Below are 13,704 nucleotides of genomic sequence, written 5' to 3' on the forward strand. Positions count from 1 at the left end.
GGCTGCAGCGTACATTCCTAAACTGTACGTGAATAAAAGTGTTTCTCTTTAGCAGCTTCAATGAAAGACACAGAGCAGATTTTTAGCCAAACAATAGAACACAGCTTTAATGAGAACAGTCATAAAAACAGAAATATTTATTCTTTTTCTTCTTTCAATTTTTTTCTTTTTTTTTAACATATAAAAGTGTTTTTTATATAGAAGAGTGATCAGTTGAGGGGGAGCAGCAGACACAGTTGTTATCTTCAATATGGAGTTATAGACCATCTCTAGTTGTCTAATTAACTGATATAATAAACATGGCAAATGTATTTATTGTGATACACTGAACAAAATGAAAATCCTTTCTAAAATCCATATTTTAGCAGATGATCTAAGAATCACATTCCCAGTCAATAATGACATTTTTTTCTTTCATCTTTTGCAATAAATTGATTTGTTGTTCATGCCTTGTTTTCTGCTGCATCTCAATTATTTCTGGTCTCTGATTCATCTGATGTACCGGTCGAATGTTTGATTCCAGGTCCACCTCGACATACAGCAAATGTTATACCAAACCCCATTTGAAAATCTGTTCATTTAGTGTTGTCTTGCAAATTAGCCACTTTACTGATGTTGTGGAAAAAGACTTGATGCCTTTTCAGAATCTTACAGTAATTTCATCTTAACAGCAATTCACAAAAAATGTATTTGTTTTAAATAAAACCAACTTTCACATGTGCTCGCTGCTGCCCTCCAGTGTATTTTCAAGGTGCTACAAGTTGTGAGAATAGAAACACTGCTGCCTCAAGTCCAATAAACCCTCAGGCACCTAAATTTCCCTCCAGCTCACGGTTGATGTTTTGAAAATCTACAGTTCACAGTTCAGTTTTAAACATCAGCTCTGAGATTAGAGAAGATTTGTGTGTGGAGGGTTCTCTTTGAAAAGGTGAAACACCCTCCTGAGGTTTTCTGTCCATCTTGTATTACAAAGAGAAAACAGTGATTCATTTGTTGGTGTTTAACAACTACATCTCCCATGAGGCTTTAACAGTGTTTCTTTGGGCTCATGGACAGAAAACCAGAGTCGTGTTCTAGTTTTCCAATATGAAGATCAACATTAAATCAGAACATTTTTGAACAGAGTTTGGTGTAAATATCAGGACTAACATGGAAGCTAACAGTAACTGGACCTCACAGCTGTTCGGTCCTGCCTGCTGAGCCGTCAGTCGCTGCAGTGGATGGTGATGGGGGTGTTGGGGGTGTTGGGGGTGTAGGACAGAGTTTTTGGAAGCTACATCATAGAGCAGGGTGTCCGACTCTGCGGCTGACCCGCCTCCATCTTCTCCACCTCCAGGATCATCCTCCTGAACACCTCCACCGCCGTCTGAGGAGGAAGAGACACCAAAAAAAGAGTCAGTTAGCATCTTAAGCCGGGTTCATCTGACAGACTCCGAGCAGCACAAGTGACCTTTGACCTTTCTCTCTGTTCAGTCTGAAAACTTTGAACCCTTTTCCTGACTGTGCTGCTCCTGCAGTGACGCTGTCTGCCTGCAGAGGGCGGAGCTGTGGCTGGTATCAGCCTCAGACTCCACCCCTGTTTGACCTCACCTGGTTTTCTTTGGCTGAGGACTCGAGGAAGGCTGCGTTCCACGACTCGGCCAGAGCTTTCCCCTCCTCGAAGCTGATCACCCTACACAACAGCAACAACAACAACAACAACAACAATGCATGTCTTACAGATTTCTGCAGGAGAGGGATGTGAAACATTTTAATCACAGTGCTGTTCCTCCCTCTGAGCAGCTCCGCTCTGAAAGCTTCACTGATCCACCTTTTCAGGTACAACTGTGCAGAAAGCTTCGCTGGCTGGTGAAGCTTCTCCTCTCCATCACAATCTCCAGACACCTTCTCTGTCAACGCCAGGTGATCGGATCTGCCTGGACCTTCAGGACGAGGTCCGGCTCACACTGTGTTTCAGGTCTCAGATAGATGATGCATTAAAATAAACAGGTGTAAACACAAAGGTAACATCGAATCCTTTATAACCTGGATAATGTATCACAGTTTAATACTGGATGTAAACAGGGTCTCACACACACACACACACACACACACTCCCTCTCTCTTTCCTGCTGTCATTTGATCTTCTCTTATTGATCTCCTCTTTTCCTCTGCACTTTGATTGTCCCTCATCCACTTCATTCCTTCACTCCTCTTCCTCATCTTTTCTCACTTCCCTTCTCCAGACCTCTTTTTTAACCTTTCTCTTCCTTCTCTCGTCTGTCACTCTCCATCACTTCTAAAACACCTTTCTGCTGTAAAAGCTTTTTCTCTGTGCTCTAATTAGATCTCAGAGCAGCCTGCAGTTACACACACACACACACACACACACACACACACACACACACACACACACACACAGACGCAGTAGTAATTGGAGCTGCAGTGTCAGCCCTCAGTAAGTGGACAGTGCTGCAAAGATCAAACTGCCACAGTGAGTGTGTGTGTGTGTGTGTGAGAGTGTGTGTGTGTGTGTTTGGACCACACCATCTCATGTGAGAACAGACTTTAGACATTAATACTGTCCACACACACACACACACACACAGACACACAGACCGGGGGTTAGATGCATTGACCTACACTGATGCATTGGGTGTGGTTGTTCTTAAAGCGCCTGTAACACAGATTTATCACATGTATCATCAGTGCTGAAATGATCAATTATTAAGATAATCAATAATTCATCTATAGCATCGTTATCTAAAAGTGTCTGTGATTGAAGCTTTACTGCTGTGCACAGTTAAAAACCTCCTGCTCCTTCACCTGCACAGGTCTCTGATAAACTGTGTGTATCCTGGTCTGAGGTCTGTGTGATGAGTTCAAGTCCTTCTTTAATGTGGGAAACATTAAAACCCTTCCTGCCTCTGCTTCAAATTAAATGACTGAAGCTAGGAGGAACTTGCACTTCTTCTTGTTTTTGAAGCAGCAGCAGGAAGCTGTGGTGCGGTTGTGTTGAAGTATTCCTGCAGCATGTGTGTAAAATCAATTCAATCAATCAATGATTATTTACTGTAAATTGTGCAGTCAGTCAGATCAAACAGCCCATATAACCTGCAGGGTGTGTGTGTGTGTGTCTTACCTCTCCATGTGTAAGTCTTTCTTGTTTCCAACTAAAATAATTGGTACTCTGAGAGAGAGAGAGAGAGAGAGAGAGATTGAGTCTGACAGGAGATGACAGATTAAGTCTGAAGGTAAAGTATCATGTTATTCAATGGGAGCTGTGTACGTCAGTATATTTAAACATCATTTGACTGTGTCACTATTGGATTTTCTTGGTTTGAACAAACTGTTCAAATATTGAGTCTGGTGCTGCGTTCATGTCATGTTTCAGTTCCTGTAATTACCAGTTTCTGATGTGTGAATAGTTTTCAAATAAACAGCTGAGTCATGATTCCAGAGAAACTGATCTCCCTGAGAACCTGAATACTGTCTGCAGCTGAAAAAACCATAAATCACAGATCCACTTAGAAAGCAGAGAATAAAGACTCTCCTGCTGCCTGCAGAACGTCAGGGATGGGCGACAGTACATCCTCTGGTACAACAGGAAGTGCTAACAGTAAAAAACCTTCTTCTTTACCTGATGCCTGAACCCAGAAAATAAAACACTGGTTTTGATAAATAAATATTATTGACATAGTGTGTGTGTGTGTGTGTGTGTGTGTGTGTGTGTACATACTGCACGTTTCCCACCATGTCCAGCAGCTTCTCGTGGATCACTCTGACGACCTCGAAGCTACAGAGGCACAAAAACAAGACACACTCCATATATGGTCAGGGTAGGAAAAGAGCAGTCAATCACCAGGGCAACAGTGTTAACGAGCACCTCCCTCAAGAGCTCGTTAACACTGTCAGAGAGAGAGAGAGCCACAAAAAAACTATAATATATATTAATGTTATTAATAATAATCCAATTCACAGTGTCTGCTGGGAGAAAGGTCCAGTGGAGAGAGGGAGGGAGGAAGGAAGGAAGGAAAGAAGGAAGGAAGGAAGGAAGGAAGGAGACAGAAGCAACTAAAGAAAGAGAACGATAAAGACGTCAAGACAAAAGTAAACGAAGAATAAAAACAAAGACAAAGGGAAAGAAAGTAGTTTTTTTACCTTTTGTAGGATGTGACGGAGTAGATGAGGATGTAACCGTCGACGTCGATGGTGTAGCTCTGAGGGAAGATGGAGTACTCATCCTACAACACACACAGGGCCACAGAAAGTCTGGCACCTGCTTCATACTACAGAGAAATGTCCAGGTACATGTACAGGTGCGGTGTAACACGCAGGTCAGTCACAGGTACAGGTGTGTGCAGGTGGGGGGAGGTTTCAGTTGTTCCACGCAGGTGTTGGACTCTCACAGGTGTGGGACACTGTCAGGAGTAAATAAAGCACGAGAGCAGTCACCTGAAGAAGAGCTCACCTGGCCGGCCGTGTCGACCAGCTGCAGGTTGTACTCCTGACCGTTCACAGTCATGGTCTTGGTGAACGCTGAGGGACAGACAGAGACCGGGTTAGAGTCTTAAACGTTCAGACCCCCCCCCAGTGAAGGTCAGACTTACTGTTCTCTATGGTGGGGTCATAGGAGTCCACAAACTGGCCCTCCACAAACTGGATGGTGAGAGACGACTTCCCTACAAACACACTCAGTTCAGTGGAGCATCGTTCATTTCACTGTGACAGCATCAAAGTCCGGCCCACATGATGACATCACACTCAATAACACCACAGAAAACACAGCATTAACTGAACAAATGGAAGTGATGGAGTTCAGAAACATGATTACAGACACGATTAATCAATGAATCCACTAGAAAATGAATAAGCAAATATGTGATAAATGATTAAATCAAATCTTTCATTGCTTCAGAAATATGAGAATTAGCTGTGTTTCCTTATGTTTACAGCGGTTTCAAGTGCAGACTCTTTATTAATGATGTCTCAACATTTACTGCGGGTCTCTGCTGTCAGACCGGTCCGACTCTAACTGGACCAGTTAACACGTGTGTTTCTGCCATGATCCGTCTGTGGCTGTAAACCATCCGTTTCTAGATGGAGGTTGGTTCCGATGTCCTGCAGCCCTTCTCCAGAAGGACAAAGTGTCTGCTGGAGGAGGATTTTCCACAACCTGGCAACCCAGAAGTTGCTCTTATTAATGGCTAATAACTGATCTACAAATCATTACCTCTCAGCCATTAATAAACCACTGATTACAGCTTATGAAGCCGTTAGGAAGTTCAGTTTTTCTGGACTGCTCTCGTCGGGAGGTCCCACTGGTAAAACCCTGACCCTGAGTCGGTGCCAGGTGACGGTGTGCTCCACACGCAGAGGGCCTTCCCGCCACCAGGCTCTCAGCCGCAGCATCAGGACCACACCTGCCGCACTATCTGATTGGCTGTCGCTGAACCAATCCCCGCTTGTACCCAATTATGGCTGCAGAGATGGCTTCAAGTTTGTAAATTCATCTTCCAGTGCCTGAGGAGGGGGGGCCCTCCCGCTCCGTGCTGCCTGCGTGTTTCATGTGGGCTAAGAGCAGGACGGACGCTCTTCATGCTCCTGAAGGACGAAGCTCTATATGAACTGTGGCTCCTGGCTGACATGCACCGCGGGAAAAACCCGCCTAATGCGGTCATGTGCGGCAGGAGACGACATGACGAGGACTTACCCACCGATCTGTAACCCAGCACGGCGATTTTCCGGGATTTGGGCTGCGGCATGGTTTTATTTGGAGCATCCAGGCAGGCGCGCAGAGCATCGCAGCTCCTGCAGCATCGCTTCCCGGAGCAGCCCGGAGCTCAGGAGCGCCTCGAGCCGATTGGCTGCGCACACGCACAGGGGCGGGCCTTCGACGTAGGGATGCGTTCCGATTGGTTTGAAGAGGACGCACGGTTCTCAAGGCCTTCGTTCATTGGATAAATCTGATTGCCAGACGCTTCCTTTCAGCCAATGGGAGAGCAGAAGACGACAGAGTGGGCGGGAGCAGCGGAATAAACAGCAGCTCTTGCTGTTAGCTCCGCTGCGGCTAAGCTAGTTAACTCTTCACCACCTCAGTCCGTCCCCGGCTCTCTGGACCTCCGGCTCTCTGGACCTCCTGCCCTCTGGACCTCCTGCCCTCTGGACCTCCTGCTCTCTGGACCTCCTGCCCTCTGGACCTCCGGCTCTCTGGACCTCCGGCTCTCTGGACCTCCTGCTCTCTGGACCTCCTGCTCTCTGGACCTCCTGCTCTCTGGACCTCCGGCTCTCTGGACCTCCTGCTCTCTGGACCTCCGGCTCTCTGGACCTCCGGCTCTCTGGACCTCCTGCCCTCTGGACCTCCTGCCCTCTGGACCTCCTGCTCTCTGGACCTCCTGCCCTCTGGACCTCCTGCTCTCTGGACCTCCTGCTCTCTGGACCTCCTGCTCTCTGGACCTCCGGCTCTCTGGACCTCCTGCCCTCTGGACCTCCTGCCCTCTGGACCTCCGGCCCTCTGGACCTCCTGCTCTCTGGACCTCCGGCTCTCTGGACCTCCTGCCCTCTGGACCTCCTGCCCTCTGGACCTCCGGCTCTCTGGACCTCCGGCTCTCTGGACCTCCTGCTCTCTGGACCGCCTGCTCTCTGGACCTCCGGCTCTCTGGACCTCCTGCTCTCTGGACCTCCGGCTCTCTGGACCTCCTGCTCTCTGGACCGCCTGCTCTGGGCTTGAATGGCCGCTGTCGCCCTGCAGTGCTCCGCTCCCTGGCGGTTTGTCAAGTTAAGAAGGTGAGAATATCAAACTGTCAGTGTCCTCTTCCCGCTGCTATCGCGGTGTTTGGGTGTTGGTGGAGTCGACGCCGACTTTAACTTTACCGACTGTTAAAGTCGGTTAAAAACATCTCCAGGTCCGCTGCTGGTTAGCTTAGCTCCATTAGCATCCCCGGAGAGCCTGTGCTGTGGGTCAGCAGATCCGTCTGTTAGCTGCTGCGGGTCACAGCTCAGGAGTGGGGCAGAGACAAGCTGCCAGGGCAGCATCAGTCTTTAAGGGTGTAAGTGGTAAATATGAGCCCTCTCTTAGTGTAAGTAGTAAAACTCTGGTTATTTGTCGTTGAAGAGGCCTGGTCAGCTAAACAAAAGCAGCTAAAGTTAGCTAAGGTTAGCTAAAGTTAGCTAAGGTTAGCTGAGGTTAGCTAAAGTTAGCTAAAGTTAGCTAAGGTTAGCTGAGGTTAGCTGTGACCTTTGCTCCACTTTCCCAGAGGAGGATCAGAGGTGGCGACATTACCTGACTGGATTCACAGGTCTGGGACTGACAGAGCAGCAGCTGCGGTAGGGGTAGGGGTAGGGGTAGGGGTAGGAACAACTGCTGCACTAGTCGATTAATCGATTAGTCCATTTTCAAGCAACAGTGCCAAACATCCAACAGCCGCTCAGCTGGAGCGTTTGCTGCTTACTGGGGATGAAAATGTAAAAATGAATCAGTCGAGAACTACAGTAAATTCAGTTAAAGACTATAACAGAGTAGAGACCATCTTGTGTTGGGATCAAACCAACCCCAACGTGTTGACTTCAGACCAGAAGTCATTACGTTATTACATCATGATCTGTAGTCATGACGACATTACTACGTCAGAGCTCATAGGTCAGACTACACACATCTTTGAACTCCACCTTCATTTTAATCTCGCCTACACACCTGTAAAGTTTAGTGACTGATTCTTGCAGGTTGTCTGCAGGGCCACATTCTGCCATGAACACACACACACACACACACACACACACACACACACACTGAAAACACCATCCACGCTGTAGCAGCTGGTAATAAAATTGATGAGAGGGAAACGTTATCTTTGGTCGACATTTGAAGACGTCATGGGAAGAAACGTTTCCTTGATTTTGATTTTGCCTGATTCTTTATTTTCTTTTATGTACACATTTTTCTCGTGATTTCTTATCAGCTGATTTGGTGAACTGTTGAGTTCATTTTGTGTGTTTTGCTAAATTATATCATATTTATTAGTCTGGTTATTTTTTTCTTTGCTGTCCTCCCATCACATCTGTTTTATTTCTTTTATCCGGTTTTGTTGATATATTTGTGCGAATTAAACTAAACCAGCCTCTGAAGGCAGCATAATGTTCAGTGTCTCAGTTTTCAGTTGGATTGATGTTGCATCAGGTTTGGCTGCGTGCAGCTGGGGAAGGTTTCTCTTCAGTGCACTGACTGTTTCTCTCCTGTCACCAGCTTGGTCAGATTCTCCACCATTCCCAGTCTCAAGTTCCACGCCACAGCCTCTCCTCTGATGGGTGAGTCGCAAACAAAGATCTGCCCAGATTATTATTTTTTAATGATAAATCCACTGAGGAGCAGAGATGATGATGTTTTCTTACACAACACCACAATTTGTTTGATTATCTGTCTGTCAGTAAATAGACCAATCAATGATCATTTTAGTCATTTAGCAACAAAAATAGTGAAAAATGTCCAGATTTCTCTGGTACATCATCATAGAGTTAATATCTGTGATTAGTTTGATATAAAACTGTCATTTTTTCTTTTTTTTTTTTTCTTTTTTTTTGACCTTTCGGGGACTAAATGCATAATCTTTTTTCTCTACATAAACTCAAGATAAAACATGATCTAAAAATGTTTTGTAAAATAACTGAACTTCCCCCTGTACCTATGGCTGTATCCACAAGATCGCACCACAAGCTCAGCTGTGATACACACCCGCAGCAGCAAACAGCAGCTGTTGAAGAGTCTCACTCACTGTTATTGGTTAAATAAAGAATCTTTTTAAATACATTAAAGCAGCTCTGGTTGTTAATGCCCAGAGTCAGATGGTCATAATAATATTGCAACAATGAACAGGTTTTATTTTGCATTTTTGTGGAGTAGAGACGATGGTCTGTGGTGGCCTGAGCCGAAGCGTTTCCACATGATGGAGGAAAACCAACTGTTTTCTTTGTTCTTACTTCATCAGCTGCCGCTCATGACTCTGTGCTGCAGGAAGCTCATATTTAACCACATTAATGCGATTATGGCCCGGGCCTCCCTGACCGATGAATCACAAGGAGCTGATGATGGAAACGTCAGTGATCATCAGTGATAGTGATGTCAATGTGTGTGCAGGTGCCACTGTGGAGCACTTTGAGCAGGCGAAGAGCAAACTGGCGATGCTGAGGAACGACCCAGGCAACGAGGTCAAGCTGAAGATCTACGCTCTCTTCAAACAGGTGGGAGATTCTCCAGATGCTCCAGCTGTTCCAGTCACTTGAACTATGACACTGTTAGTTCTTGGTAATCTGGTTCACCGTGTGACCCTGTGGAAGAGTCTGTCAGCAACAGCAGCAGGTTATAAAAACACTGACACACATCCAAGACCTTACCAACCCAGTTGGATCCAGGTCCAGTTCAGGTCCTAGGTGGGTTGTTGGTTTGTCAGCACTAAGTGGACCCGTGATGTAAAGTAACTACCTCAGGGTTTCTGCAGGTCGGAACACGTTTCCTCAGAACAGAACCTTTAAATCTCATTGGCGAGGGTCTTGAATAGTCTTTGAGTCCGTCTGAGGAAGTGATGTCACTTATGACATGTTTGTGTTTGCTGTTGCTTCAGTGGCACCGGCTCGATTATGTTTCATAGTAGGCACAAGAACCAACCATCTGCTTGTAGACTACACACACACACTAACAGACAGGCCAGAAAAACAGCAGCAGCAGCTGAACAACAGGCTACAACACCCTGTTATATACCAACATCCCAGGTCAACATGGAGCAGGGAACAGGTTCCCTCCTGTAGCTGTCAGACGCAGAAACCAGCTCTGAACCACATCAGTCCTCACAGAGACGTCTCTGCTTCGACAGACTGTAATCCTGTGAGAATCTACTGAAGACAAAGTAAACGTGACTCAGAGGGAACCAGCTCAGCCACTCTCTGCTGCACCTGCATCAGCTGCCTAATGAGCTCCCCTGTGCTCCCGTCCTCCTCCGCTCAGCAGTCATGTGTCCTCCACTTCCAGCCCTGCTGATTACCAGTACTAATTCATATGACTAATTTAATGGTCCTCCTCCTCCAGGCCACTCAGGGTCCCTGCAACACGCCCAAACCTGGCATGCTGGACTTTGTCAACAAGGCCAAGTGGGATGCGTGGAAATCTCTGGGCTCCATATCACAGGTACAGGTTCTTATTACTGTGAGCTCTTTTTATCCAGCAGCACCTGAGAGAGGAAGATGTGATTTAAACAGGAACGATCCAGAAATATCAAACAATAATCATTTGACCAAGTAAAGGCCCTCATCACTTCAGGTGATGGTTGTTTCTGTGCATGTCTTCAAGTTGTCAAATCCTGTAGACCTGGATCACCGAAGGTCCCTGTGGGTCCCTTCACAGAACCTTTAATATCCCACAGGATGAAGCCAGGCAGCAGTACTGCGACCTGATTGGCTCCCTGGTGGAGGCAGAAGGTCCGAGCTCCGCCCAGGAGGCTGCGACACCTGCTGAGAGTGGAGCAACGTACAAGACGCTATTGGTCACCACGGAGGATGACATCACCACCATAAAACTGAACCGACCGGCCAAAAAAAACGCCATCACTACTGAGGTGTGTGTGTGTGTGTATGTGTGTGTGTGTGTGTGTGTGTGTGTGTGTGTGTGTGTGTGTCAGGCTAAGCCACCTACAGAGTAAACTGTCTGACTGTGTTACAACTGCTGCCAGATGTTTCTATGGTCAAAATCTCTGCTGCCGAAAGGAGTCATCAGTATGACGATGCTGGTTATTTTATTATTATTATTGTTGTTGTTGTTGTTGTTGTTGTTGTTGTTGTTGTTATAAAACAGCTGATTTCTCCTTTGCTGGTCTGGGAATTAAAACAACCTTTCAGCAGCTGTGGAACAGAATCTATGTTATTGATAACATCCTGAAAACTACCCAGATGTTTTTCCAGTCACCATGACCACGAGGATCCAGCTGTGTCTGCCCTTCACTCTGTTCTTCCTCACTTCCTGTCTGCACAGGAAGTGGTCAGTGAGTCCTCCTGTCAACTCTCACGTCTCTTCTTTCAGATGTACAGTGAAGTGATCGCAGCTCTGGAGCAGGCAGCTAAAGACCCTTCAGTCATCACTGTTATTACTGGTACACACACACACACACACACACACACACACACACACACACACAGTTTTACCAGGCTGAGTCAGTTTCTGTCCCCTGAGTTCAGACTGTCAGGCACAGACACAGAAACAGGCTCCAGCCGTTTCAGGTCAAAGGAACATTCCACCAAACACACTGAGTCAACCAATCATCTGTCGATATTCTGTTAACACACACACACACACACACACACACACACACTCTCTGTTCACTGCAGGTGCTGGAGATTTCTACTGCAGCGGAAATGACCTGACCAACTTCCAGCTCAAAGAGGGGGGAGTGGAGGAGATGGCCCGACGTGGTGGAGATCTGCTCAGGTGATCACTGATTGATTAATTATCAATCAGCTGACTCATTAAACATTTTCTTTTTTGGTCTGAGGACTCTGTTCACTTCCTGTTGTGTTCTGTCTTCTCTCTACAGGAAGTACGTCAGAGCCTACATCGACTTCCCGAAGCCGCTGGTCGCCGTGGTCAACGGGCCGGCTGTAGGAATCTCAGTCACTGTGCTGGGACTCTTCGACCTGGTCTACGCCACAGAGAGGGTACACACACGCACGCACACACACACACACAGCAGATGTTTGTTTTTGTTGACCCCCTCTCTCTGTCTCAGGCCACCTTCCACACTCCGTTCAGTCAGCTGGGGCAGAGCGCTGAAGGCTGCTCCTCCTACACCTTCCCCAAAATAATGGGTGCCGCCAAGGTACACACACACGTCACACACACGTCACACAGTTCCTCTACCTTACACATGGTACAGCAGTTTACATAACATTTCCTCCAGAGCTCACAAACACTGTGACTCCTTCTCCTGCCGTTGTCTTCCTCCCCTGAGCTGCAGCTGCACTCAGCCTCAGGAGGAACTGGCTGAACTCTGCTGCTGTAGTTTAACAGACAGAAGGGCCAATCTCTCTCTCTCTCTCTCTCTCTCTCTCTCTCTCTCTCTCTCTCTCTCTCTCTCTCTCTCTCTCTCTCTCTCTCTCTCTAGGCCAGTGAGATGCTGCTGTTCAATAAGAAGCTGACAGCAGCTCAGGCCTGTGAACTGGGTCTGGTCACTGAGGTTTTCCCTGACAGCAGCTTCCAGTCGGAGGTCTGGACCAGACTGAAGGCCTACGCCAAGCTGCCCCGCAATGTAAACACACACACACACACACACAGGTACTAATCTGTAATAATTAGAGGATTATTCTGATATTTTTTAAATGAACGGACGTCCTCTCCTCTCTGAATCTGTCTCTGTCAGTCTTTGGCATTCTCCAAGCAGCTGATCCGCTCCGTGGAGAAGGAGCGTCTCTACGCGGTGAACGATGCCGAGGTCGAGTGTCTGATTGGCCGCTGGATGTCAGACGAGTGTTTCAACGCTGTCATGAGCTTCTTCCAGGCCAAGGCCAAGCTCTGAGGGAGGGGGGAGTGTGTGTGTGTGTGTGTGTGTGTGTGTGAGACAGAGTGTGTTTCTGATGAGAACAGCTGAGGATAAATAATCGTTAGATGTTGTAAAGTGGTGGCAGCAGGTCAGTCCTGCAGCTGAGGCCGTGGAGGATCAGGATAATTCTTGGTCGTAGATTTTACTGAGGAGCTTCTGAGACTTTAGAGAACGTGCAGCACACAGGTTCACAACCTCACTGTTGATGAAATCCAAACATCTGATTCTTCGTCCTCCAGCTCACAGCAGCTGGGCCTCATGTTCGGGTTCAGATCAGCAGTTCTGGATCCAGATCCGTGCTGAGACCAGGACTCACTGAAGCAGTCTCTGAGTCTTAGCCGTGTTAGCAGCTCTGTGCTAACGTTTCCTCCACTTTGCTGCTCTTGTTTCCCTGAGGATGAACCGTCCTCTGACCTTCCCTCTGGCACCACCTTCAGGTCACATTTGAATTTGTTCAGCACTTTGGTTTGTGATCACACACCTGCAGAACGACTCACATTCCCATCAGCCTCAGCTGGACTCAGTGCTAATGTTAGCATGCTAACACGGTTACACCTGCAGACGTGAACGTGTCAGATTTTTCAGACTAAGCTCTTCACTTCATTAACAAACCTGCCGTCGGTGTGTCGAGATTATTTCAGTGTTGTTGTCATGATCGAATCTTTGTAATGTTTTTATTGTTGGAAACATTAATGATTCAGTTTGTGTTTTGTTAAAGTGCCTGAAACACTTTGTAACGTTTTCACAGACAAAGCTGCTCCTCATGTCTCATTAAACTCATCATGGTTTTTTCTCTTTGGTCAATAAAAGCAGAATTTGTAATTTTTACTGTTGTGTTTCATTTCAACATTTGGTTGGTTCCAATTTGTGAAACAGAGCGTGTGATTTTTAAAATCTGCTTCAGTGAAATAATTAAATCCAACAGCTTCGCCTTAATGACCTTTGTCATTATCGCTGACATCTTCAGAGGTCTTGTTTTTATTTTTCAACATACAGTAAAATTCAGGCTGAAGAGACGAAATAACAAAAATCTAAAATCAGTTACAGTGGCTTCAGAAAATTTTCAGACCCCTTCACTTTTTACACAGTTCACTGCTGTAGATTTGAGTTTAAACGGATAAAAACAGCAAAAACCTTCACCTGTAGAGCT

The 13,704-nt window shown here is 46.5% G+C and overlaps 2 protein-coding genes across 9 annotated transcripts; one reads left to right on the forward strand and one right to left on the reverse strand.

Annotated features, from left to right (window-relative positions):
• Positions 1–419: 419 nt before the first annotated feature.
• rheb (Ras homolog, mTORC1 binding) lies at positions 420–8,183 on the reverse strand. 6 transcript variants are annotated; one of them, XM_071484293.1, is made up of 9 exons: positions 6,132–6,249; positions 5,693–6,099; positions 4,590–4,661; positions 4,451–4,518; positions 4,141–4,223; positions 3,733–3,775; positions 3,122–3,169; positions 1,591–1,672; positions 420–1,366 (listed from the first exon to the last, which is right to left on the reverse strand). In XM_071484293.1, exons 2-9 carry the CDS (start codon positions 5,742–5,744, stop codon positions 1,074–1,076), a joined length of 741 nt encoding a protein of 246 aa, XP_071340394.1. In that variant the 5' UTR covers positions 5,745–6,099; positions 6,132–6,249; the 3' UTR covers positions 420–1,073. The 6 variants fall into 6 exon arrangements, 5 of the variants coding, with proteins under 5 accessions (XP_071340394.1, XP_071340396.1, XP_071340395.1 ...); XM_071484295.1 differs by lacking the exons at positions 5,693–6,099; positions 6,132–6,249 and adding an exon at positions 7,262–8,183; XM_071484294.1 differs by lacking the exon at positions 6,132–6,249 and having other exon boundaries at positions 5,697–6,074.
• On the forward strand, positions 6,614–13,382 carry eci2 (enoyl-CoA delta isomerase 2). 3 transcript variants are annotated; one of them, XM_071484286.1, is made up of 11 exons: positions 6,614–6,765; positions 8,222–8,283; positions 9,110–9,213; positions 10,055–10,153; positions 10,389–10,580; positions 11,042–11,111; positions 11,347–11,446; positions 11,553–11,673; positions 11,745–11,834; positions 12,120–12,263; positions 12,375–13,382. In XM_071484286.1, the coding sequence occupies exons 1-11, from the start codon at positions 6,710–6,712 to the stop codon at positions 12,528–12,530; spliced, it is 1,194 nt and encodes a 397-aa protein (XP_071340387.1). In that variant the 5' UTR covers positions 6,614–6,709; the 3' UTR covers positions 12,531–13,382. The 3 variants fall into 3 exon arrangements, with proteins under 3 accessions (XP_071340387.1, XP_071340389.1, XP_071340388.1); XM_071484288.1 differs by lacking the exon at positions 6,614–6,765 and adding an exon at positions 6,867–7,035; XM_071484287.1 differs by lacking the exon at positions 6,614–6,765 and adding an exon at positions 6,891–7,028.
• The last annotated feature ends 322 nt before the right edge of the window (positions 13,383–13,704 follow it).

This window comes from Trachinotus anak, unplaced genomic scaffold, assembly GCF_046630095.1.
Source record: "Trachinotus anak isolate AG129_WGS33_773 ecotype Australia unplaced genomic scaffold, CSIRO_AGI_Tana_v1 ptg000009l, whole genome shotgun sequence".
Taxonomy (NCBI): Eukaryota; Metazoa; Chordata; class Actinopteri; order Carangiformes; family Carangidae; genus Trachinotus; species Trachinotus anak.

Bases quoted from the DNA above. Each gene is read 5' to 3' on its own strand.
- eci2 (XM_071484286.1), top strand. From the start codon at position 6,710: ATGGCCGCTGTCGCCCTGCAGTGCTCCGCTCCCTGGCGGTTTGTCAAG. The intron at 11,112-11,346 runs GTACACACACAC...TGTTCACTGCAG, and splicing joins AGTCATCACTGTTATTACTG to GTGCTGGAGATTTCTACTGC. The intron at 11,447-11,552 runs GTGATCACTGAT...TTCTCTCTACAG, and splicing joins CGTGGTGGAGATCTGCTCAG to GAAGTACGTCAGAGCCTACA.
- rheb (XM_071484293.1), bottom strand. From the start codon at position 5,744: ATGCCGCAGCCCAAATCCCGGAAAATCGCCGTGCTGGGTTACAGATCG. The intron at 4,662-5,692 runs GTAAGTCCTCGT...GTGTGTTTGTAG, and splicing joins GCTGGGTTACAGATCGGTGG to GGAAGTCGTCTCTCACCATC. The intron at 3,776-4,140 runs GTAAAAAAACTA...GTGCCTCTGTAG, and splicing joins TCCGTCACATCCTACAAAAG to CTTCGAGGTCGTCAGAGTGA.